The sequence below is a fragment of the Labeo rohita genome, chromosome 19, assembly GCF_022985175.1.
Source record: "Labeo rohita strain BAU-BD-2019 chromosome 19, IGBB_LRoh.1.0, whole genome shotgun sequence".
Lineage (NCBI taxonomy): Eukaryota > Metazoa > Chordata > Actinopteri > Cypriniformes > Cyprinidae > Labeo > Labeo rohita.
Genome location: NC_066887.1, coordinates 17774057 through 17798401, shown reverse-complemented (window position 1 = coordinate 17798401; position 24345 = coordinate 17774057). Strand labels below are relative to the sequence as shown.

The 24345-nt window shown below is 35.5% G+C and overlaps 1 protein-coding gene across 4 annotated transcripts in view; it reads right to left on the bottom strand.

Moving 5' to 3' along the window:
• LOC127181434 (cytoplasmic dynein 1 intermediate chain 1) overlaps window positions 1-24345 on the bottom strand; it is a 79219-nt gene that overhangs the window by 10801 nt on the left and 44073 nt on the right. For all 4 annotated transcript variants that reach the window (XM_051136186.1, XM_051136187.1, XM_051136188.1 and 1 more), the window contains 5 exons: window positions 11835-11981; window positions 9990-10103; window positions 9778-9911; window positions 8191-8335; window positions 1191-1331 (listed from right to left, as the gene is read on the bottom strand). In XM_051136186.1, coding sequence (XP_050992143.1) covers window positions 1191-1331; window positions 8191-8335; window positions 9778-9911; window positions 9990-10103; window positions 11835-11981 — 681 coding nt within the window. The remainder of the gene's footprint in view (window positions 1-1190; window positions 1332-8190; window positions 8336-9777; window positions 9912-9989; window positions 10104-11834; window positions 11982-24345) is intronic.

Sequence of the window (24345 nt, the reverse complement as noted above, 5' to 3'; positions counted from 1 at the left end):
ATGTAACTTAAATATTTGTTTATTATTATATATTTTAATATAATTTTCATAAATTCATATGGATTTTAAGTATTTTACTTTTTATAATCAAAATAACTGTATATTAAACAACAAATTATTTTTTGTTTTTGAGAAAATATCTTGAATACTATTATTATATATTTTTGATATATTATTATATATTTTTAATACAATTTTCTGTTTAATTACTTTATTTCTGAAATCAAAATAAATATATATTCAGTTAGAAAATTGAGCTTAATGTTAAAAACAAGATTAAAACTTTTCAGTGGAGAAAAGGTAAATTGTTATTTTATTATTATCATATTGTTTTCATAAATAATTGTTTTAATATGGTTTTTACTGTTTTATAATTAAAATAACTGTATATTAACCTACAAATCTAACAAAATGTAATGAGATTATTGTTTAAAACAACTTGAAAAAAATTCCAGCAGAGCAAATTATTTTTTGTTTTTAGAGAATATATCTTGAATATTATCGTTGACTATTATATATTTAAAATATCATTTTTTAAAGATCAAAATAAATGTACATTAAAGTATAAATCTATTAAACTTTTATGAGGTTAATGCTTAAAACAAGACATTCCAGTGAAGAAAAAAAACATAATTAAATTAAAACAAATAAAAAGCGGTATAAAATTATATAAATATAATAAATAACAATATACAACATAAACTATATATAAAATCACGCATATTTACATAGTAATATATTCATTTTGCTTCCCAAGTAAATGTGTCTTGTTTTAAGAATGTTTAGAAAAATATTTCTAAATTTATTTTTGAAGTATACCTCAGTCATATACAATAAGTAAAGCTGTGACTGTCTTTAAGTCCCTGAAGGTCTTGAGAGACAGTGGCCTTAGAAGACCAGGTTAAACCGCTTTGCTGGGCTGCAGCCCATGGGAACTCAATGACTCTGGAATGGTGGAGAGAGAGGAATCCGCACACATCGGAGTAATTAGCCGTAAGCTTGCAGACTATGCATGCGTGTGGAAAGGAACGTCGCTGGAGTGTTGTGCGAGCTGTTGGTGAGGAGCTGTCAGAAAGCTGATTTAAGGGCGGCCTGCGGGGAGACGCCCACACAGAAAGGAACTTGTTGTTGTTTTGATGCATCTTTGGCCTGGCGTGATCTGGGGGACCAGACCGAAAGCGTTACCTCACCTCAGTGTCGTTGTTCAAGTTCCACAGATCCAGACGACCCATGCCGTCCACGGCGGCAAAGAGCGAGGGGTGCACGGGCGACCACATCACGTCGTAGACGTAGTCCGCGTTATCCTCAAAGGAGTACAGCGGCTTGTTTTGCTGAGGGAGACACAAAATGAGAAACATAATGAGAAAGACAGGATTAAAGGGCAAACGGGACCAGCATGAAGGTGCTGGGGTTGCAAGGGGACAGGCAGAGGGCGAGAGAGCGGGTGAAGATGGAGAGAGAGGCAGAACGAGAGAATGAGAGAGTGGCATAGGCGGTAGACAGAGTGGCGCTGCTGCAGCCCTGGGGCCTGTCTGGGATCGAGCTAATTAAAACCTTTGCACATTCAAGCAGTGTGTCATAAAAAAACACTAGATGAAAGTCTCTCCAAGGTGTACTGTAACCTAAGTGTAACAGCTGTCTGTGGCATAGAAAAAAAGAGAATAAAGGGAGAGAGAATGAGAGAGAGTGAGGTAGAGCGAGAGATGCATTCCGCACAGGTACAGAGAGAGACGGCTGGGCGGAGAGCAATGCAGACCACAGCACGCTAATGAAGCACACGGAGACACACTCCACCACACCAAAACACACCATGCAGTGTGCAGACTTTATCTTAAATCACTTCGGTTTTGATTATTGCGTTACTTATGATTGTAGCATAATCTGAAATGGTTCAAGCATACAAAAATAAAAAGATGCAACATAAAACATTAAATGAACAATAAACAAATAAATAAATATACACTACAGTTTACAGTTCAAAGTCGGTAAAAATATTTTTGTAAGAAAGTAATACTTTTATTCTTAATTTTATTATTAACATGCATTGAATTGATCAAAAGTCAAAGTAAAGACATTTATATTGTTATAAAAGATTTAGCTTTTTGACAAAGTTTTTTGAACACCATATAATGATTTCTGAAAGATCATGTGACACTGACGACTGGGGTCATGGCTGCTGAAAATTTAGCTTTGCCATTAAGTGTATTTTAAAATATATTAAAATAAAAATCAACTATTTTAAATTGTAATAATAGTTCACAACTATCTTTTTACTCTATTAAAAGGGGCATAAAAAAGGCATATATTAAAACATTAAAAAAAAGTACTCAAAAAAAATCCCCAAACATATATATATATAATAAAAAGAGGCATAAAATGCACAAGAGACTTCTTTATTAAAAAAAGCTTACTGACCATATATATTATTTTTGTATAAAGAAGTCTCTTATGCTTTTTATGCCTCTTTTAATATAGTATACAATATATATTATATAATTTTTTATATATATATATATATATATATATATATATATATTATTAATACAACAATTTTTATATATTAATATTTTATACATTTTAAAATATAGTTTATTCCTGTGATGCAAAGCTCAATTTTCATCAGCCATTACTCCAGTCTTCAGTGTCACATGATCCTTCAGAAATCATTCTAATATGCTGATTTATTACTTTTATTATCAATTGGAAAACAGCTGTGTTTAATAAATAAAAAGTTAAAAAGAGCACTTATTTGAAATAGACATATTTTGTAACAATATATACTACCATTTAAAAGTTTGGGGTTAGTGCAGTTTTATTCTTTCTTCTTTTTTTTTTTATAAAGAAATGAATACTTTTATTCCCTAAGGATGTGTTCAATTGACAAAAAGTAATAGGAAAGGCGTATATTGTCAGAAAATATTTCTATTTTGAATAAATGTGGTTCTTTTTCATTTTTTATTCATCAAAGTATCCTGAAAAAAGAATCACTGGTTCCCAGAAATAATAAAAGTAATAAATAAGCATATTAGAATGAATTCTGAAGGATCATGTGACATTGAAGACTTGAGTAATGGCTAATGAAAATTACGCTTTGCATCACAGGAATAAACTATATTTTAAAATGTATTAAAATAGAAAACCATTATTTTAAACTGCAATAATATCTGATAATATTACTGTATTTTTCCCTGAATTTTGATCAAGTAAATGCAGCCTTGATAAGCATAAGATAATTTTTTCAAAAAACAAAAAAAATCTTACTGATCCCAATTTTTTTATATCTATATATATATGGATCAAAGAGATTCCAATTCTGGTGTCCACATTGAATTACATTTACAAAAGTGATTTTCTATAAGTAGAAAGCATATTAAAAGAAAAAAGTGTCTACTTTAATGTTTCAAATAATATTTGTGAAAATAAAATGTCAAAATATGGGTCAAATAATGTTCCATTGTCATACAAAGTAACAGACACAGTTATGTAAAAATGAAGCAACATATTTTTTCTGACCTGTACTTATTTGATATACAAAATCATGATCCGCACTCACATATTAAAGACTTCTCTTTTTGTTTATTTTTACATAAATCACAGATGGGACAAAGACACAAACGTTTCGGCTCAAAGGCCTTCTTCAGCGTGCTAAACAAAAGGAATCCTCCAACCACTTTTTAAATCACCAATTTTGACGTCATCATTCATCATCCAATCTTCATTCACTGTGACCTGTACTTATTAAAACATATAAAAGAATAAGTGATCGATTTTGAACGATTAAAAACTGACAAGTGTGTAAAACCTGTGATGATTGTTTTTTAGGAGCTGCACTGTGATCCTTAAATCTTTTAATGATATTCTGGTTCTAAATATGACTGACAAAATATTTTGGTACATGAACTATTACTACACTGAATGACATTTTAGTGAGTGTCTTTTGTAAATCATGGTAAAAATTCATAGCTGGTGCCCAAGTATGAGAAAAAAAATCTGTGAAAAACCCACCAGTATGACATGAATAATGGTTTACATTTCACATTCTGCATGCTACTGTATGTGCCACTACGGTAATTTTGTTATGTTGTTATGTTATGTTATGATCAAATGGGTACAGGTCCAATTAGAACGTTAACTATGCTCATCAGTCGATCTGATCCACAGGATCCACAGCCACAAATCCAAATCCTGAAGGCGCCAGTGCTGATTCTGCCCTCCCTGAGGACTACAGATCAGTTTGCAGGCCATTTTTTTCCCTCTAACAGAGCGTGGTGTGCATACTCCTCAGCACACGCAGCAGCAGACCTCGCATTCATTCCATAACCTCTCTGATGCCTCCGCAGAGATCTACTGATGGGATTTAGTATTTGCCTGTATTCAGTCTCCAGTAACTCATGTACTTGATTATGTACCTACAGTAAACGCTGCTTATACTTGTCACCACCATCACAGACCCGGATGAGGACTGCGATGCAGATCGAAAAGTCATCAAGGACTCGCCACAGGCACTCAAGGAGGCAAATTAGGGCACGGGGAGAGTTTTCCGAGCAGGGCCCAGGCATTGACGGGAAACATATACTGGATTTTCCTTTTGTGTTTTATAGGACACCAATAAAGGGAACAGAATTATCTGTCAGCACTGCCTTGGTTATACTACAAACAGAAAAATGGAGGCAGTAAATTAAAAACAACATTTTTTACAACATGAAACAACTAAATATAGCAAGCCAGGTGTCATTTGAATTTCATATTATTGCATGTGACTGAAAATGCGTGGAGGTTCACAGCGTGCTTAGTTCCAAGCTAAGGTGTGCCTACAACCACATGCAGGAGAAAGAGACAGGCCTGCATTCCTGCGGCTCTCCTCAAAGGGAAGGAATTCCCCCGTCCCCAAAAAATAACGCATGCACATCCATAACATCCCAGGAATGTTTTAATATCTGTCAGAATGCACAAAGTCTAAGATTTGTTGAGAAAATCCATTGAGCCCAACTTAAAGTGACAGGACGGTATGTTGTGGTTTCGGAAAGCTCAGGACTTTACGTAGGCTTGTGCACACAGATAGCGACGAGTGTGAGAACATGATATACTGTAGCTTTCATTAATGCAGCTCAGCTGTATTATCCATCGCTGGGCCTGAGGCAGTAGATGTGCCACTTCCTTGTTAAATGACCCGTGTCCACCATCTATATCTGATTATTTGGCTCTCTTCTGCTTTTTAACTCCTTGTTAACCCATTTTAAAGGGATAGTTCTCACAAAAATGTACACTACCACTCAAAAGCAGTTTTTAAAGAAAGTGGCGGCGTTTAATTTGATGCAAAATTTAATACAAAAAATTATATTTTCATTTTCTTTTTAAAGAAAGTGGCAGTGTTTCATTTTAAAATTTAATTACAAAATGCATTTTAAAACAACTGTTTTGTATTTTCATATATTGTAAAATCTAATTTATTCCAGTAATGCAAAGGTGAATTTTTTTTTAAGCATCATTACTTGAGTTTTTAGTGTTAAATGATCCTTTAGAAATTAGTCTAATATGATTTGGTGCTCAAGAAACATGTTGGAAACAGCTGTGCTGCTTAATATTTTTGGTTTATTAGTTAACATTAGTCAACTACAATAGTTAACGTGAACTAAAAAAGAAAAATACTTCTCCAGCATTTATTAATCTTAGATAATGTTCATTTCAGCATTTACTAATGCATTATTAAAATCACAAGTTGTGCTTGTTAACATTAGTTAATGCACTGTGAACTAACATGAACGACTGTATTTTTAAATAACACTAACAAAGATGAATAAATAGTATAATAAATGTATCGTTCATTCATAAAACATTAATTAATGTTAACAAATGACACCTTACTGTAAAGTTTTAATTTTTTTATCATGATATATTGTTTTATTTTGATGAACGTAAAGAAAGTTTAAAAACAGTATTTATTTTGTGTAAAAAAATATAAATAAATAAATGTAACATAATAAATGTTTTTCCATCACTGTATCCTTACTGAATAAAAAATATTTCTTAAAAAAAAAAAATCTTACTGACCACAAATGTTTGATGTTACTGTAAATTCTGTCATCATTTACTGAAACCTGTCAAATATTTATATTATGTAAATTAATAAATTACTTAAAAAATAAAAATTCTATATACAACCATAATATGATCTCAAAAGACTTTTAACAAACAAGATATTCAGACTAGGGATGGGCGATATTTTATTGTTTGCAATATACCGGTAAAAATTTTCCCCACGATAACAATTAGTCTTCCCGCCATAACAACGATAAAGTCTATAGTAGCATGTGTACGATACAGTTTGGCATGTGTATGAGCCTGTTTACAAACCTGTTGTCCAACAAAGATTTCATTTACTGACATGCTTTCTCTCTAAATTAACTTCATAACATAGTCGAGTGTTTAAAATAACATTTTTCGATCAGACGTGGCTTCATATCACACAATGAGGCAGAAATCACGCTATTTTGCAGTATTATAAAAGCAAAAAATGTAGATTAGCACTGCATTATAAATATACTTTATCCTTCTAAAAATACCCAAGATTTCTAGAAGAACACAGGCAAACCATTTATTGTAGCAATCGTATGTTTACTGTCAAGTTAAATGTCAGTTAACATGTCTCTATCTGCGTTTTATTCAGCTGCAGCGATAACTGGATCATTGATTTCCTGGAGCGTCGTCAGTACTATTAACATTACTTCTGCTATAAAGCATATGTGGAGATTGTGCGCAAGGTCGGCCTCTGGCTTCCAGTAAATTAAACAGGCATTACATTGTACATGTGTACTCAGTTATGCTCTATTTTGGGTAAAAATAGGAAAGATAATACTTTTCTCTAAAGAAACAGGATTCCCTGAATTATCGTCATTGATATCGGTATCATTCTATCGGTATTATCGTGATAAATTTTTAAGCCCATATCACCCATTCCTAATTCAGACCATTTTTTGAAGATCAAAACTTCAGTTCCTGTTTATTATAATTGTATGGAAAAGAACAACCAACACATTCTTTAAAATTTCCCATTTTGTATTTCAAGTAAAAAAAGGGTTTTCATTTTTGGGTGAACTATCCCTTTAACTACTTCTTATGTTTTCTGTTTCTACCAAGGTTGTGTCATTGATGTCTCTTCTTCAAGTTATCCCACTTTTCCATCTTTTTTTTTTAAATTTGTGCCTCTCTCTCCTCCCCTAAAATTACTTCGACGTCCATCTTTTATTCATACTTGGCCTTCATGCTTCCCTCGCTCTGTGGTTAATGTGATCTGAGCCAGTATCTCCAGACACAGATTGCAGTATCTGTGAGCACAAGCATGTCCATACGTCTCCCACCCTAACCCGCTCTTGCTCAGTCTCTTTGGTCCATGTGGTTTGAACCCCAATCAAGAGACTCAATCATTCATTTCTGAACTTGCAGATTAAGCTCCAAGGCAAAAAGCCGCTGTCCAGTGGTCTCAAAGCTTTGGACACAGAATGGATTTACTTGCATGTGCAGGACAATGCCAAGATGCTGTCTTCATTAACAAAGCAGGGCTCTTTGTTAACCCATGCTATTTAGAAAAAACGTGCCTACATTAAGGTTGGAAACTTTTTGTGCTTTTTAAATTAGCCTGGTTTGTGTATTTCATTTTAGGGTTTCATAAATATAAAAAAAGAAAAATGCCAAACAAAAATGCATTTTTATCTTGCTTTCCAGTCAAAACATTTTTAACAAAAACTGTGTAGGATAATAGGAATTTTGCTGTAATTTCAGTTTTTTCCCTCTTTTGATACTTGGAACAAGGAAAAGCAATGTCAGTGGGGTCATTTTACATATTTGTTACTAGAAAACAAGAATAAAAAAACTGTAGAAAACTAAACCAAAACTTTTGCAGCCGTTAGCAGATAATTGCTTGTTTAAAGTATCACTGAATAAACAGAAGTGCTACAAAACTTGAGACTCTTGAATGAATTAATTGACGATACACTAATTAATGTTTAAATGGTGACTAATTCATGTTCATGAGTTCATGAGTCTCATTAAAACATCATTATCATTAGTCATTAGATCATTAGTCATGAAGAAATTCATTTAGATCATCTTGTAGTGTGTTTAGGGTTAGTCAACACAAAACAGTAAGGTTCTCTGATGACGCTTGAAAGTGTAGATGATACTATCTCTTACCTTTGTGCTCCACAATTTCACAGTCCAGTCAAAAGACGAAGTGACAAAAAGGTGGGAAAAATCGACAGGGCCCACAGCACTGTGACAGCTGATGCCTGTCACTGGTCCCTGATGGCCCTCAAACATCTCACAGATGCCAGCTTTACTGTGGAGCAACACAAAAGGAAAACAACACAAAGGTAACTATCATAACAACAGTTTGACACTGTTTTAGCAATGTCCATTAATGTAATTAAAATGAAAATTACCCATTATTTATTTACCCTCAAACCATCCTAGGTGTATATGACTTTCTTCTTTCAGATGAATATAATCGGAGTTATATTAAATTAAATTAAATGTTTGGACTCTTCCAAGCTTTATAATGGTACTCCACATGACTTTGACGCATTTGTGTAGGAAAAATATCCAAACTTATAACTTTATAAACCGTATTCTCTAGCTTTCTCTAACTGTTGTGCACATGAACATGAGCGAGTAGCATTTGAGCAGATGATGCAGAACATAGGTGAATGTAGTGATGAACGTGGAAGCGCAGAGGAGAGAGCACAACAAAACACCGGTCAGTAGAAAACAAGGATTTGTAAAGAAAAAGGAGCATTTCGATATAAGCCAAGATGAGACTGGTTTTCCTTTGCTGTAAACAAAACTCGGTTCTCATGAAACTAGCATATTCTCACCGGAGCTTACTCTACGCCTACGTCCTACAGTGGCATGCGAAAGTTTGGGAACCCCTTTGCAGAATCTGTGAAAATGTTTTAACAAAATAAGAGAGATCATACAAAATGCATGTTTTTTTTTTAATTTAGTACTGTCCTGAGTAAGATATTTTACATAAAAGACAAAAAATGAAATTATTAAAATAACACCCTGCAAAAGTGTGGGAACCCTTGGTTCTTAATACTGTGTGTGGTTAGCTGGACTGTTTTTTTGTTTTGTGATGGTTGTTTATGAGTCCCTTGTTTGTTCTGAGCAGTTAAACTGAGCACTGTTCTTCAGAAAAATCCTTCAGGTCATGCAGATTCTTCAGTTTTCCAGCATCTTTTGCATATTTGAACCCTTTCCAGCAGTGACTTTATGGTTTTGAGATCCATCTTTTCACACTGAGGACAACTGAGGGACTCAAACACAACTATTAAAAAAGGTTCAAACATTTACTGATGCTCCAGAAGGAAACACAATGCATTAAGAGCCAGCCGGGGAGTAAAAACTTTTTGAGTTTGAAGATCAAGGTAATTTGTCTTCCAGGATACACGCAAGTATCTTCCCTTGCTTCCAAAGGGCAGCACTAAATGAAAAAATAAGACATTTCAACAAAATCAGAAAAATTTGGACGTCTTCATCCTGTTCAAAAGTTTTGACCCCCGGCTCTTAACGCATCGTGTTTCCTTCTGGAGCAAGAAATTAAATAAAAATAGGGCCTCATGAGTTTCCAACTATCTCTGAAGATGGTTTAAATCATTAGATCAAGCTTTGGACCCCACTGTACTTTATTCGTCTCTGACCTCTGCTATCACCAAGACAATTGTGTAGCGGTTATCACGAACAATGTGTCAGACGTATGCGTGTACTGTATGTGCCACTCACCTGCCGTGTCTGGACGCTGTATACACTGTTCCCTCCTCACTGCCAACTATATAATTATTGACGTCTCCAGTGGGGAAGGCCATCCCAGTAACAGCCACCGGCTTAGACTTGTTATAAACAAGCTCCATGCTCTCCTACAACAGACACACATGGATTGAGCAAGTAGACTTTTATACAGGTGTGACTGATGCTGCTATAGTGTCAGCACTGACCTGAGGCTGTGACAGCATATCCAGGCTCCAGGAGCACATCCGGCCGTCTGTGGACACAGTGATCAGGTTGTTGGCGTTCTGAGTGCCGACCACATTGACGCAGTAGACAGGGTGCTTTAAGAAAAAAAAAAAAATTACAGTATGTCACCTACTGTACAATTCTCTAACAAATATGAGAAATTCAAGTGTTATACATGGCCAGCGAACATCTAGGGATGGTCCCATAATATAAGCACTGAATGTCTACGCAGACACAATACCTAGCTTGTGAACTAACCTGGCCTGAGCATCTGCCCGTCTGCAAATACAGTCAATTGTGTGAATCCATTATGTCGTTATTGCCGTCAATTTGATTTTTGTTTTTTGTCCAACAATGGGCTCTTTCAGACGGGCCGGTGGAGTGGTGAGACGGCGGTCGGGACATAGGCTTTCATTATTGAGGGCACGGGAGTTTAAACCCTCAGCATGTATGGCATTCAGGGGCCGTGTGTGTGGCAGCTGAGCACAATAAGGGTCTATGGACGTCCCTTCCCTCTACTACTAGGCTGTACTGTCTTTATTGCATGACAAGGAGTTAGATGGGGCTCATTGAGCCTGACTGTGCTGACAGACTGAGTCTAGCCCTGGGTAGACAGTGGGCGGCCTTTTGCACAGAGAGAAGATGAGGTCAGGAAAACGCTGAGGGGTGATTGCTACCACCATCATGTAATAGCGTGAGTGCCCAGTTAAAGAGTTTACCCATAATGAAAATTCTGTTATCATTTATTCACCCTAGTGTCATTCCAAACCTCTAGGACTTTCGTTCATATTCAAATTAATATATTTTTGATGAAATCTGAGAGCTTTGAACTGCATGGCTCAGAAAGGTTGTAACGACGACTCATTGGGGCTTCAAAAGAAAACAAGATGCATTGAGAGATTGAAAATTCAAATTTTTAAATCTGAAGCTCAGGGTAAATTTAACTTATTTTGTCTTCTGGGAAACATGCAAGTATCATCTGTAGCTTCTGAAATGCAGTACTAAATGAAAAAAATATATGACATTTGGCAAAATAATAAATATGTACACATCTTCATTCTGTTCAAAAGTTTTCACCCCCGGCTCCTAATGCATCGTGTTTCCTTCTGAAGCATCAGTGAGTGTTTAAACCTTCTGTAATAGTTGCATATGAGTACCTCAGTTGTCCTCAGTATGAAAAGATGGATCTCAAAATTATACAGTCATTGTTGGAAAGGGTTCAAATACACAAATATGCTGAAAAAGCAAAGTGGGGACTTTTCAGAACAACAAGGGACTCATGAACAACTATCACTAAACAAAAAAAAAAAACACAGCTGTGGATCATTCAGGTAACAACACAGTATTAAGAATCAAGTTTATGCAAACTTTTGAACAAGTTATTTTTATAAATTAAATTTATAAATTAAATAAAAATAATATTTTCTCTTGTGGACTATATGTAAATGTATTTTATATGAAATATCTTATTCAGGTCAGTACTAAATAATAAATAACATGCATTTCATATGATGCCTCTTATTTTGGTAAAAGAAGAAAGTAATATACACCTACTCTAGGATGGCTTGAGGATGAGTAAATCATGGGATAATTTTCATTTTTGGGTGAACTCTCCCTTTAAGATTTGAAGTAATTAAGCACACTTCACAAGATTTAATGCTTGACAGTCATAGTCACTATTCACTTTCATTGTATGTAAAAGAGTGGCTTGGCCAAAAGAGTATAACTTCTTTTGTGTTCAACAAATTAGGACCCTTTAAAAACACTTGGGTGTTAACTGCATTCATGATAGTCTAGTTGATGATTGTATCTGTAGGTTTTCTTACTGTGTGTGCTGCAGCGGACAGGGGGGTCCTCTGAACCGGCGTTCTTCGGTGACTTCGGTTGTCCCAGAGAACAATCTGGCCCGAGTATGTGCCACCCACCAACAGGTTAGGATGAAACCGAGCGAAACCCACCGACACCACTGGAGACTGGAAAAGAGATGACAAGACAAAATCTTTAGGACAAAAGACAAAAGAAAAATAGAGATGAAGACTATGTTAGGGATTGTGGGAGCAGCAGTTTTATATTACAGCATCATAAACAGAGTTTGCTAGAGCGGAAAGTGCGGCCTTTTGTTGTGACAGCCTTGGCCTTGAACTTTCCCTCCGTCTTTACTTTTATTGAGTTTTTGGTTCCTCTTCAGTGCCTGTCACATGAAACGTGCCTTCATGCTTACATATTTTCACACCAAACTCTCTGCAGCGCCCTTACTGAGCACTTTTACAATTATCTCAGGAGACCAATTACTGACAGCAAGGAGACAACGATATTTTGTTTTACTTGCAAAACTGCCCTTTTCGCCATGGTGTGACAGCAGCGGGACAGAAGTGTAAAAGGCATGTTTTCATAGCGCTCTCCAGTCATCTGTAAAGCAAAGACTACGACTGTCTCCCATCGCACACCGCACCATCTGCGGCCTTCTCGTCATGCACCCAGAGTTCATTTTAAAGAGACTGGAAAACAAACCAGAGAAAAAGAAAACACGCTTCTCTTTTCTTTCATTCGTTCCCCCCTCTAAAAAAAATACAGCTTCTAAGAGGGCTCGGGAGCAGCCTCATATGCGAGGTGGTTTTTTAAAAGGACTCAAAATAAACTAAGTTGGAGGGGTAAAAATAAAGGCGAGTTGAGTTTATTTACACTCAGGACACGCAGGCCAATCTGGTTTAAAGTTTAAACGCATTAAGACAAAAACGTTTGATGGTTGGACTGGAGATTATTTGGAAAATTTCGAAATACATGTGACTCATTATGTGATTGACTGCGGCCTGACAGAGAAATACTAAATAAATATCAAGTATAGGTTCTTATTACGACAGGATTCCATTCATTTACATACAGGAGTCGAAAGATGCTGTGTTTCTTAATTAGTTGTTGAAATTGGTTTATTCAAAACAAATACTCTTGAGCTATTGCAACACTGCTACTGAATCTACAGGGCAAAACTTCATTCAGTGATCAGTGTAATTTGATTCCTGAATGACTCTCATGAACCTTTTCAGAATGAAAACCATGCAGTGAGAAATCTGATTCCTAAACAAATTATTCTTAAATCGGATCATTTTATTGAATTAAAACGATGCGGCATGAAACGAGTAGTCAGATTCCCAAGCAAATAACTCTTATGAATCAGTTCTTTTTAGTGAATCCAAACCAAACAATGCAACCAGGGTTTTCCAAATCCAACCAATTCACAAATAAATGACTCTTTTGAGACAATTCTTTTTTAGCGAATCAAAACTATACAACACAAAGCGAGCAGTCTGATTACCAAACGAATGACTCTTTTGATTCAAAGTCATACAGCAGACCCATGGTAATCAAAACGATTTGTGAACAAATGATTCTAATGAGCAGGTTCTTTTTGGTGAATCAAAATCATACAGTGCAACCAGTGTATTTCAACCGATTCACAAATAAATTATTCTTATCATTTGGTTATTTTTAGTGAATCAAAACCAATCAGTGGAACCAGGGTTTTTCCAAATCCAACCAATTCACAAACAAATGACTCTTCTAAGACAATTCTTCTTGGCGAATCACAACCATACAGCAAAAAGTGAGTAGTCTGATTTTCAACTGAATGACTCTTTGAGTCGGTTTTTCATAGTGAATCAAAGTCATAAAGCACACCCAGGGTAATCAAAATGATTCGCGAACAAATGATTCTGATGAGCAGGTTATTTTTGGTGAATCAAAACCATACAGTGCAACCAGGGTATTCCAAATTAACCAATTCACAAACAAATGACTCTTTTGAGACAATTTGTTTTGGTGAATCAAAGCCATACAAGTGAGTAGTCTGATTCCCAAATGAATGACTCTTTTGGGTCTGTTCTTTATAGTGAATCAAAGTATTACAGCACAGCCAGGGTAATCAAAACGATTTATGAACAAATGATTCTGATGAGCAGGTTCTTTTTGATGAATCAAAATCATACAGTGCAGCCAGTGTATTCCAACCGATTCATGAATAAATTACTCTTATCATTTGGTTCATTTTAGTGAATCAAACTCAAACAGTGCAACCAGGATTTTCTGAATCCAACCAATTCACAAACAAATGACTCTTTTGAGACTATTCTTTTTGGTGAATCAAAGCCATACAGCACATTGCGAGCAGTCTGATTCCCAAACAAATGAAGAGTGCAACCAGTGTATTCCAACTGATTCACTAATAAATGACTCTTATCATTTGGTTCTTTTCAGTGAATCAAGTAGTGGTATTTTATAAAAACAACAGAATATATACAGAATTAAATTTAACCACACTTTTTCTTTGTCCAGTATAATGTAATAGAGTTAAAGCCAATGATTGGTTTGTACTTGTGCCACATTTTAAAACACAGTGAATACTGAATAAACGTATAGTCACCTTTTCCAAGAATTGTTTTAAATGTATTATCTTTATATATCTTATGATTCCCACCCTTAACTACCGTGTTACTGTAGAAAATAAAACGAAAAGCAGATACTTGCAAGGCACTAACCCGGCTGCAATAAAACAATCACTGGACATCAAAAGCCAACATTTCAGTTAATAAATTGATTAGTATCTTTTAAGAGGTTGAAAAGTTTCACTCAAGTCTTGATTAGTCTGATTGCCAGTACTGCTGGAAAAGGATCTCAGTTCTGTGATTAATGATCAGTCAGTCCTGAATACTAACACAGAGACAGGGGAACATTGCTGCTTAAATACACTGCTATTTCAATCAGAGCCACAAGACGACCTCTGAACCAAGTCTCTTTCTCTCTCTCTCCTATAGTCATGTGTCAGGGACACGCTCCCCAGACCAGCGCTTCATTACTGGGCTAATGAACATGAGCTGGGGTCACCACAACAAGAGGGTAATAACTCCACTATGAAGCCATTAATCAGAGACTTAATGAAGTATCGTAACCTGAAACTTCAGCTCAGGAGAGCAGTCCAGCCAACAGCCAATCACGGCCATCTCTGGCCTCTATCCGTACACCGCAGGCCTCTGTTTTTATCAGACTCGTCTGCTGTGGTATCATCACTGTGTCCTGCAGCAACCTCTGATGACTCGAGCTGTCGGTTTTCTCTTCTTAAAGTTAAGCTGAAGTCTTCAGCTGAACAGATTACGAGTTTACTTTTGACTGGATAAGCTTTAAAATGTGTCAGTGTACCTGTTCAAAGAAAACAGGCATTCATAATGTCTGACAGTTTCTTGTTGGCAAAATTATGTGAAAATCACTAAAATCATACACATTATGACCAAGGTTAGTACTTTTGACAACGTCTAAATGGTCAAACACAAAATAGTAGTGATGGGAAGTTCAGATCATTTTACCGACTCGGACCTCTGAGTCTTGTTCAGCAAAATGAACAAATCTTTTTTCGAGTCATTTCGTTTATTTTGTTCATTTTAGCAAAATATAATTACAGTGTTACGTGTTACCTACCTAACACATCTACTGCTTACACAAACATTGATCACACTACAAACAAGACAAAACTGTAATGCTATAAGAAACAGAAAAGATTAATTCATTGTTTACCTGGGTCTTTAGTCTATGATTAGCTCACCTCACCTCTTATCTGACAAGTTTTCAGGTTTGAGTTGTTCGTTCATCACATGACAGCCCCATAAGCTTAACCTATGGAGTCTGAGCCGGAAATAGAATTGATTAGTTGAACTCTCGAGTCTTTGGGTTTGAGTCGTTCGTTCATGTCAACGACTCCAAAAACCTGAAGACTTGAAACTAATGGTGAACTAATTTGAGTACAGAACCTAATAGGATGTTGCGCATGCACGACTGAACGAATCACTTCCAGAGATGACTCGTTCGTCCCGAGTCACATTAAAGATTCATTTAAAATCTTTCCAGAATCGTTCAAGAATGACCCATCACTACAGTTTGAACTTTAGGCACTGGATGACTTTGATCACTAAAGTAACACTGTAATTTTCGCTTTACTCGAACTTAAAGTGAATCCCAGATATTAAGACTTGTATGGCTTAATATAACATAAATTATGTCACTTACTAAAATATGTAGAAAACCCATCAAAGATTTACGTTATTGAAAAAATCCACGTCATTTTATACATATTTTGGACTGTTGGGGGGGGGCGCTATTATGACTATTATGTTGCATTCTTTAAACTACATGTGCTACCTGTTGGTATTTTTACCGCAACACAACAATAAAATACGATGTCACATATTGCGGCTTTTGGCTCTTTGTTCTCCTCACTTTAGCCCTGATGCCTTTGAGGCTTTTAGTACAGCGCAGCTGATGTAAGAGCTTACAAACGGCAGAGACAAGAAACGCTAGATGCCATCCTGGTAGGATGTAAACATGCAGAGGCTTGTCATGATGCCACAGCCACTGAAGGAGTTTCTCAGTGCACATTTCACTCAATATCCAGAGCATGTAGACTCCTTTTGGGGAAAAATCGATGGTACTGCATTTGGTTTAAGCCTATGCTTATATTCATCGCCACTTGTAGCTTTTTCAGCAGACGTGCTCATTGTATCAGTATTTTATTTTCCGAGTTGTGTTGCGGTAAAAATAGCAACAGGTAGTGCCAGTTTCCCACAGAGTGCAACCATTTGATGTAATAAAAATAATGGTGCTCTCCATAGTTTAAAATATGTATTAAACTCTTTCTAATCTTTCATGGGTTTTCAACTATGTATTTCAGTAAGAGACATTATTTATGTTATATTAAGCCAAACAAGTCTTAATACCCAGGGTTCCCTTTAAAGTTCAACGCTTTGGACACTGCTGACAAGATGTGAACGGGCTTTTAATGATGAATAACATGTCATAGGGCAATCTCAGTTTATAAAACATCTGATGTATACTTCCCTCATTACCGTGACCACATAAATCCACAGAGACCTTTTGCTCCATAACGAAGCGCAGATAAATATGACAAGTATTTGAACTCTCTTTAAAGTCATAATCTAAACATGGCAAAGGCACAAGACGCTGAGAGGAAAAGGGATGAAAAGGCTGTATATTCACACCATATGGAGAGCGTGGGTTAAGATCTGTCTATCTTCAACACAAGGACCCTAAAACCACCTCCTTAGTTTTAATGGAAGCCATAAACACCATTATTCAAGCAAACTTTTGCTACTGGAATTAGCTCACTTTGTCACAATACACTGGTTGGCTGTGATATTTTCAGTGATTTTCAAATACCGACCTGTTTCAATTGGGACCCAAGTATAAAAACATACAGCTGGGATACATCCAAACATTTGTGTCTACACTACCAGTCAAAAGTTTTTGAACAGTTAACATTTTTAAAGAAGTCTCTTCTGCTCACCAAGCCTACATTTATTTGATCCAAAGTACAGGAAAAACAGTAAAATTCTAAAAGTCTACTCAGCTCTTTTCAACATAATAATAACAATAATACATTTTTTGAGGAGTAAATCAGAATATTAGAATGATTTCTGAAGGATGTGATGATGCTAAAAATTCAGCTTTGAAACCACAGGAATAAATTACATTTTAAAATACATTCAAATAGAAAACAGTTATTTTAAATAGTAAAACTTTTACTGTTTTTGCTGTACTTTGAATCAAATAAATGCAGGCTTGCTGGGCAGAAGAGACTTCTTTAAAAACATTAAAAATCTTTTGACTGGTAGTGTGTAATACACTGAATACACATAATTATTAAGTGAAAGAAGAACTGAATGATTATCATTTCATGTGTCACAGTTAACATTGTACTCAAAGATACTTCAAAGAATACAATAGGATCATTACCAATAAAGTCATGTTAGCACAATGTTATTTACTATGTATTTTTATGAGTGTACTGTCAATAATAGGACATTTCCTGTTCGTTATTTCCTCCTGAGTTAAAATTTCACTATTCCAGCATTTCGACAACGCAGTCATTTCACTGACTTAATTGAGAATATTTCTCATTACAAGCTCAGCTTGATGTCTAACAACCCGAAGCTCTGATGAAAGTCAAATTGAAAAGTAAAATGCAAGTGAAAACACAATCCCACAACACTTTCCTGCAGTTTAATGGGTTTCACTGGGACTAAGTGCATGGGACATGATAATATCACTGGGAATGGTTCAGTATGGGATAATCCACAGGACTAACCCCGTGAGGAGAGATGGCATGAGGAACACTCCCTCCTTTGTTGCCCCCCTTTTTGCGGGCCGAAAGGGAAAAGAGGAAAAAAAAAGTTGGAGCCATTTGTCAGGGAGGAGATGACTGTGTAACAGACAGTACATTCACTGCCGCCTCCTCCTGAAGCACCACAATCATGTGGTTCTCAGCAAAGCTTATCAGCTCCAGATGCACTCCTCTGTCTTCCACCAGCATCCTTCGCTCCCTACCTCTTTTTTTTTTCCGAAACGGCACCCCACGGATTTTGTCACTCTGCGGTTACTGGCACAGGCCGTGTAATACCATATCTCCGTTTTAGAGAACAATGGAGGAGAAGCCAGTGAATGCGAGTAGTTCGATCTCTCTCCTTTACCTCAGGACCAGAGTAAAGAATAGCCGTGTCCCAGTCATTATGAATGAACAGTATTCTTAGTAATGCCATTTTATACTCAATTTCATTTGATTTGCACTGCACTTATAAAGTGAATTTGTTCTTCGTAGCTTCATAACATGACGGTTGAACCACCAGTGTCACGTGGACTATGTTAACAATGTCCTTACTACCTTTCCGGGCCTTGAATGCGTCAGCTGCGTTGCTGGTCAGAAAGCTCTCAGATTTCATCAAAAATATCTTAATTTGTGTTTTGGAGGAGAACAAAGTTCTTACAGGTTTGGAACGACATGAGGGAAGAAGAACCAATGACGGAATTTTTTGGGGGGTGAACTATCCCTTTTTAAAGAACTCCAGATAAAAAAAGATTCAAATAAACTACTCAACCATCATGACCCATTACTATCTGGTAATATATGTGGATACAAGAGTAGGCAGTAAAACCATAGTGGACCGGAGGTCTCTGCTCTTCCTGTTTCAAAAGCTGTGAGTGGTTTTGAAGCCTTTCTACACTCGGCTTTATGAGCACATGCAACTCCATCCACCAGCATTATACAGAACAGGCATTTCTCCAAGCTCCTGCGAACACATCTTTCTCTGTGCCAACCTCTATTCAGTGAGCCTCAGGCATCCAGCAGGGGTTCACATAGAGTCATCCTGGATAAAATATAAACGATATCAATAAAATGCAGGCGATGCAGACGAGGGCTGACAGTATCGGTGAGCAGATTTTTGGGGTGTGCCCTTGATGTGGCGACAGGCAGCCCACTTTAGAAGGTCATGTGATGTTACTGGCGAGCTGGGCCTGCTGTGATGATGGGCCCGAAAGAACAGCAGAGAGCAGAGAGCCAAGATCACGCCACACAGAGCCCAAAACAAACCCAAACCACCTCAGAAATATTCCACAACCGTCTGAAAAGGAGTGGCCTTCTGTAACCATCTGAAGCCAGAGAGACTGTGAAACTAAGGAGAGGATTAAGAAAAGACAAACTTAAGAGAGACAGAAACTGTGTTTTAAATTGTAGTGAGCTGTCTTCACAGGGAACCATTTAAAGTGCACGCCAGGAGTCACGTTTCAAACTGTTCAAAATTTGAGGGTTAGTATGATTTTTTGGAAAAATAAATTAAAACTTTTATTAAGCAAGGATGCATTAAATTGCTCAAAAGTGACAGTAAAACCATTTACATTCAAATTCTATTTAAATAATTGCAGTTCTTTTAAGCTTTCTGAAGAAAATCATCCTGGTTTTATCATTTATACCAAATATATTAAGCAGCACAGCTGTTTTCAACATTGCTAATCTTAAGAAATGTTTCTTGAGCACCAAATCAGAATATTAGAATGATTATTGAAGGATCATGTGACACTAAAGAGTGGAATAACAGCTGCTGAAAATTCAGCTTCAATATTACAGGGATATTTATTTTTTTTATATACATTTAAATAGAAAAGTTATTTAAAAAAAAAAAAATCTTACTGAAACAATAAGATAAGATAGCCGGTTCAAGCCAAATTTGAAGTCTGCACTACATGTGCCAATTGTGGAGAAGGCATGATTCAGAATCTAAAAATAAATATCTACCAAAAAAAAAAAAAAAAACAACACCTACCAGTCAAACGTTTTTGGACAGTAAGATTTTTATGTTTTGAGTCTTCTGCTCACCAAGCCTGCATTTATGTGATCTAAAGTAGAGCAAAAACAGTAAAATTTTGAAATATTTGTACTATTTAAAATAATTGTTTTCTATTTGAATATATTTTAAAACGTAATTTACTCCTGTGAATTCTATAACATTATAAATGTCTTTATCATTGCAATTTAAAGCATCCTGAAGGTTAAGCATTTGTAATTGTAAGCCATCTTTTATTGTAATTATCTTTTAACTGACCATTAAAAAAAAAAGAAAAGAAAATACATAAAATAAAAAAATAAAAAAATTAAGAGTTTAATTAAGAGGCAAATTCAAAAATTATCAAGAAAAATGTTCTTTTGATGAAACCATGAAAATTTCATTCTGTCATACAGACCACTCTCAGAACTGAAACAGAAAATTTCAATTATAAATTCAATTAGAAAAAAATGTTTTAATGGCAAATAAAAATTCTACAAAATAAATAAATAAATAAATAAAAAAAATACACACACTAAGGTTTTCTCACTAAGGTCTCTTTTGCTCACCAAGCCTGCTTTTATTTGATCCAAAGGACAGTAAAACAGTAAAATCTTGAAATATTTTCACTATTTAAAATAACTGTTTTCTATTTGAACATATTTTAAAATATAATTTATTCCTGTGATTTCAAAGCTGAATTTTTAGCATCATTACTTACTTATTTGCTGCACAAAAAACATTTATTATTATGTTGAAAACAGCAGAGTAGATTTTTTTCAGGTTTATTTGATGAATAGAAAGTTCAGAAGAACAACATCTGTCTGAAATAGAAATTATAAATAGACATTATAAATGTCTTTATGATCGCTTTTGATCAATTTAAAGCATCACTGCAAAATAAAAGTATTAATTTCTATAATTTCTTTCCAAAATAAAATAAAATAAAAAAATTATACTGACTCCAAACTTTTAAACAGTATAGTGTATAACATTACAAAAGCTTTTTTATTTCAGATAAATGCAGATCTTTGGATCTTTCCATTCATCAAAGAATCCTGAAAAAAAAGTATTCAACAGTTTTAAATATTGATAATAATAATAAGAAATGTATCTTGAACAGAAAATCAGCATAGTAAAATGATTTCTGAAGGATCATGTGACACTGAAGACTGGAGTAATGATGCTGGAAATTTAGCTTTGATCACAGGAATAAATTACATTTTAAAATATATTTAAATAGAAAGCAGTTATTTTAAAATATTTCATAATATTACTGCTTTTGCTGTACTTTGGATCAAAAAATGTAGGCTTGGTGAGCAGAAGAGACTTCTTTAAAAAACATTAAAATCTTACTGGCTTATTATAGAATCGCTCTGTAAGCTTATCAGCATGCTAATGGAAAACTATTGAAATTGAAACAAGTTAAGTTTCCCATGATTGAAACTGAAACATAATAAGTGCTATTTATGCTGTGTGTGGAGGTGCTGTATATGTAGTATGTTTGCTGATGTGATTCCATGACAGCTAGGAAGCTGTCTAAGTAGACAGCGAGTCGGCTCACTAGACTGTGAGAAGAAGCATAAGGAGAGAGAGAGAGATGTGGCAAAAAGAAGTAAAGATGGAACAGCAAAAAGAGAAACTGAAGGAAAAGTGGGAGACAGCGGCGCTGGAGGGAGGGTTTCTGAAGTATCCAGCACATGAAAGTGGCGGCTGTGGGTAAATCTGGAAAAACGACTGCAAAACTGCTGAACTCCGCCGCACGGCCTGCCAAAAGTGAGGGAAGCCGCAAAGGGAGAATAGGAGGGGAGAAGAAGAGAGGAGAGGAACGTGTGGGGGATGAGTATATGGCTCTTGCATGCGTGTACCTCAGAGGGAATAAGATCAGTGTGGTTTGGGGAGGTTAAGCGGCAGAACATGCTCGCACATTAAGAGCCATCAGATTCCCCGTCTAGTGAGCGGGGAGCACCGGCGTTTAGAACAGAGCCCAGAGCGAAAAACAATATCTCTGCAAATTGGCCCAACCTCTTTCATCCTCAGCCAATGGCCAAATGTTTGGAGATCCTGTGCTTCTCTCTCCATTTCTCTCCTCATAATGAAAAAAGGATGGTTGAACCTCAGGCCACTCTGAAGGAAAGCTGTGAAATGCCATTGTGTGTTATTCATCTTGCGTTTTATTTTTATATGTACTTTCTATAGATCCCATCTTTTTTGTTAGTACTGAGCTCTAGAGAAGAAAAGGACGGAGTGAGGCAGGTCATGTATGTTCCTGTGTGCCAACACAATCACAAATACAAGGCACTTAAATTGACCTAAATTGATCTAGGACGTTACATTAAATGTCTGTTACCATTATCGGATCACCACATGACTTTCTTCCTGCTACAAAACATGTACAGCTACAGTACATTGTGACTCCCAAGAAATAACAGAATTTGGACCCTTTCTACAGCATCCCGGGAAGACAAATACATACCGATTATTATTTTCTCAATATTTACACAAATTGTAGTGCTGACCATTTAACACTGTCACCCAAATCATTAAATCATTAAAAAAAAAAAATTAACAACTTTTGGTCCCAAACTATACATTTATTCCTTATTTAGCAGCAGCCTTTAGATATTTCCCACATTCTGTTAACAAGCATGTAAACCTCATTTTAAACAAGCAGAAAATAAACAAACTAATATGTCCTTCAAAAGAAAAATGTTCTTTTGAAGAAAAGCATCATGGTATTATGGTTTATGCCAAAAATATTAAGCAGCACAACAGTTTTCAACACTGATAATAGTAAAAAAAAAAAAAAAAAAAAAAAAAAAAAAATTACCAAATCAGCATATTCAATTGATTTCTGAAGGATCATACGATACTGAAGACTGGGGTACTGGCACCACAATTTCTGCTTTGGATAACAGGAATAATCTACACTTTTTAAAATATATTAAACCAGAAAACAGTTTTTTTGAACTACAATAATATTTCACAATATTACTGTTTTTATTGTATTTTTGTTTAAATAAATACAGCTTTGGTAAGGATAAGAGACTGCTTCCAAAGATGTTAAAAATCTTTAAATAATCAATACTTCCTGAAGGTTCATCACGCTGTTTAACTGACCATTTAAAAAAAAAAAGTTTTCATTATTTATTTAAGGGCAAATTTTACCCCAATTGTAAAATAAAGATAAATGTAAAAAAAAATATATCTATCAAGAAAAATGTTCTTTCTAAAGTAAATCATCATGGTATTGTGGTTTATACCAAAAATATTAAGGTTATGCATGTCTTTTAACTGACCATTTTTAAAAAATTAAGATTAAAACAAAAAGCCAAAATCTAAAATTATCTATCAAGAGAAATGTTCTTTTAATTAGGAATGTAACGACATAAAAATCTCATGATACGATTATATCTTGATATGAAGTCCACGATACAATATGATACAAAATAATAATTTTGTATATTTTAAATTATTTTATCTAACGTACTTTGAGAGTTCAAAATTAAGAGCTCCAATCCATGTTCTTAACTAAGAAAATTTAAGTCAGAAAAATGTCGAATACATGTATCTTTACACCCGTAGTTACTTTTAATGAAACCATGAAAATGTCATCCTGTCATACAGACCCCTCTCAGAACTGAAACAGAACTTTTAGAAGCCAATGACCATAAACTTTCACAGTCTGTAAGACAGTTTTCAATTATAAATTTAATTAGAACAAAAATAATAATTATAATAAAATAGCAGTTTAAAAGTCCTGTAAACACAAAAAAGTCTGTTGTTTTTAAGCATGTGCAATATGGCATGTCTGAGTATGCTTTGCTTGTAACTCTGTGTGTAAACGAGCATGTGTACGTGTATCCGTCTGTGTGCATGTGAGAGGTGCTGGGCATTGGAAAAGCAGCACATGCACGAGCAGACCATGTGGGTGGGCAAACATATGCGGCTGGTAGGATTAGGAAGTGGTAAGCCACATCTTTTTATTACAGAAATGTCTCTCTAATATCTCTCCCTCGCACCAGGCTGTCGCCTCCCAGACTTGCTTACTTGGTCGTCTCCCTGAAAAGACTCTCAAACCAGAGTCTTTTATAATTAGCGTCAAAACCGACACCAGATACATTTTACACACAAACCTCAGGATTTTTTTGGCCTGACCCAAGCGGACACACACCGTAAT